This window comes from Lathyrus oleraceus, chromosome 5 (assembly GCF_024323335.1).
Source record: "Lathyrus oleraceus cultivar Zhongwan6 chromosome 5, CAAS_Psat_ZW6_1.0, whole genome shotgun sequence".
NCBI lineage: Eukaryota > Viridiplantae > Streptophyta > Magnoliopsida > Fabales > Fabaceae > Lathyrus > Lathyrus oleraceus.
The window spans coordinates 572,794,372-572,796,934 of record NC_066583.1 but is presented as its reverse complement, the minus strand read 5'-3'; the positions used below and the strand labels follow the sequence as shown (position 1 = coordinate 572,796,934).

General features: G+C 36.9%; 1 protein-coding gene across 1 annotated transcript; it reads right to left on the bottom strand.

Annotated features, from left to right (window-relative positions):
- Positions 1-1,572: 1,572 nt before the first annotated feature.
- On the bottom strand, positions 1,573-2,298 carry LOC127082145 (secreted RxLR effector protein 161-like). The gene has a single exon (XM_051022369.1). It carries the CDS (start codon positions 2,296-2,298, stop codon positions 1,573-1,575), a length of 726 nt encoding a protein of 241 aa, XP_050878326.1.
- Between the last annotated feature and the right edge of the window lie 265 nt (positions 2,299-2,563).

Here is a 2,563-nt window from a genome sequence, read left to right as displayed (position 1 = left end):
TTTCCATTCTAATTTTCTAAAGGGGTTGACATTTTCTAAAATGATCATTTCTCATCTAAGGCAGAAAAGCTCCCCCAAGGTAGCACCAAAATGGTAAAACCAGCTGGTCATGAAAAACAGCACCCTTGGCCCAAAAGCAGCTTGCTGGATTCGCAGCCTTCGCGGCGTGAAGGTGGTTCGCGGCGCGAACTGAAGCTATCTCAGCTTCCTTGCTTTGCAAGCTTCATCCAAAGTCTTCCAAGTGGTATTCTTCCAAAATTGGGCCTCCAAATTGCATTCAACACCTCTTCCATATTATGATGTTGCATTCTAAAAGCTCTCTTATCCAAAAATTCTACAAAACTAACAAATATGTGAAATAACTATTCAAAACAAAATAATTTAAACCTAATTGCATTTATACAAAATAGTGAGAATAAAAGTGTGTAATTACATCAAAACTTGGTAAAAGGGACCAATAAAATGATATAAAAAGTAGTACTAATTGGTCCCTAACAACTATGTATGATTGAAACTTTGTGTGAATTTGCTCTATTGAAGTCTTGATCCATTCTTTGATGATTGACCCTGTACGTGCATCGTTGTCTTCATCAAAATACTCGAGAAGCCATGTCTTCACATTCTCCCCCTTTTTGATGATGACAACCCGATTCAAAAGGCGGTTCTTGAAAGAGTCATCGAACTTGATGTTCTAACACGTTTGCTCCCCCTATGATAATGCTCCCCCTAAATTCTTGATTTATTTAGAGACTTTGAAATTTTGAGTTCCTGCAAGTTTGTTAGATACATACAATATATGCTAGAGAATATCTTCTCCCCCTTTGTCATTATCGAAAAGGATGGAACAAGACATATTAACAGTTTGGAGATCATGCATATAAAAAGCATACAAAACATCATATAATTAAGAGCCATAATATTGTCAAAACACAACCAAAACACAATAAAACGATTGTTCTTAAAATTTAAACGAACAAGAAATTAAACGATCAAAGTAATAAAAACCGGACAAGAAACAACAAGCAAATATGTTAAACATAGGATTTTTTTAAGGACTCTCAAACATTGCATCGATCTCGGCATCATCATCATCTTCATCATTATCGGGTATAGTTGGTGGTTTAGGAGCATGAGAGAGTTGAAGAGTGATGAAGATGAAGAGAATCAAAAAACACATGCAATGAATATGAGCCACATATATTTAAAAGATATGAATTAAAAAAAATGAAATTTATTTATAAAAAAAAACAGAACAGCAGCGAGGTAACCGGTTACAGGAAATGTGGTAACCGGTTACATTAAACAAAAAGTAACACAGAAGTCAGAAACGCTACTGGTTAACCGGTTAACAGAAATGTGGTAACCGGTTACCTGATAGAAAAAATGCCCCAGAATTCAAATTTGCTACTGGTTAACCGGTTAACAAGGATGTGGTAACCGGTTACTTATTGAAAATTTTGTAAAAAAGTAGCAATTAAGAGTTCAAAACACCATTTTTTCTATTCTTTGGTAAGATAATAATGTTTTTGTGTACCTTTGCCTTGGTTCATCATAAGACAGGTTATGACGAGTTTATATGTCACCTTCATCCAATATTCCAAGCTCTCTTCGAATTTTGTAAAATGGTTCCTTTGCGAGAGGCTTGGTGAAAATGTCGGTCAGTTGGTTATGAGTATCCACAAATGTAACTTCAACATCCCCTTTGAGCACGTGGTCACGAAGGACGTGATGGCGGATGTCGATATGCTTCATTCTTGAGTGCATGACTGGATTTTTCGTAATGTTGATGGCACTTGTGTTATCACATCTTAGCGGCATACATCCGAGATCTATTCCGAAATCTCGAAGTTGTTGCTTTAGCCAGAGTATCTGAGCACAAGAGTTGCCTGCTGCTATATATTCTGCTTCGGCTGTACTCAGAGCAACACACGCTTGTTTCTTGCATGCCCATGAAACTAGTGCATTTCCAAGAATGTGACATGTTCCACTCGTGCTTTTCCTATCTGTTTTACATCCTGCATAATCCGCGTCAGAGTAACCAATTAAATTGCACATACTACCTTTAGGAAACCATAGGCCAACATTTGTCGTTCCCTTGAGATACTTCATGATTCGTTTGACGGCGGTGAGATGTGATTCCTTTGGATTAGCTTGAAAACGAGCACAAAGACATACACTAAACATTATGTCAGGACGGCTTGCCGTCAAATACAACAAGGAACCAATCATACCTTGATATTTGGTGATATCAATTGAAGTACCGGATTCGTCTTGATCAACATAAGTTCCGGATCCCATAGGGGTAGACATTTACTTGCAACTATCCATGTCGAATCTTTTCAAGAGTTCTTTGCAATACTTGGATTAATTTATGAAGATACCATCGTCTAGTTGCTTGATTTGTAAGCCGAGAAAATAATTCATTTTACCCATCATGGACATCTCGAATTCTCCTTGCATCATTGAGGAGAATTCTTCACACATATCTTTGTTTGTTGATCCGAATATGATATCATTAACGTATACTTGTACCAACAATATGTTGTTCTTGATTCTTTTGATG

Excerpts from the sequence above, each read along its gene's own strand:
- LOC127082145 (XM_051022369.1), bottom strand. The coding sequence starts at position 2,298 with ATGGGATCCGGAACTTATGTTGATCAAGACGAATCCGGTACTTCAATT.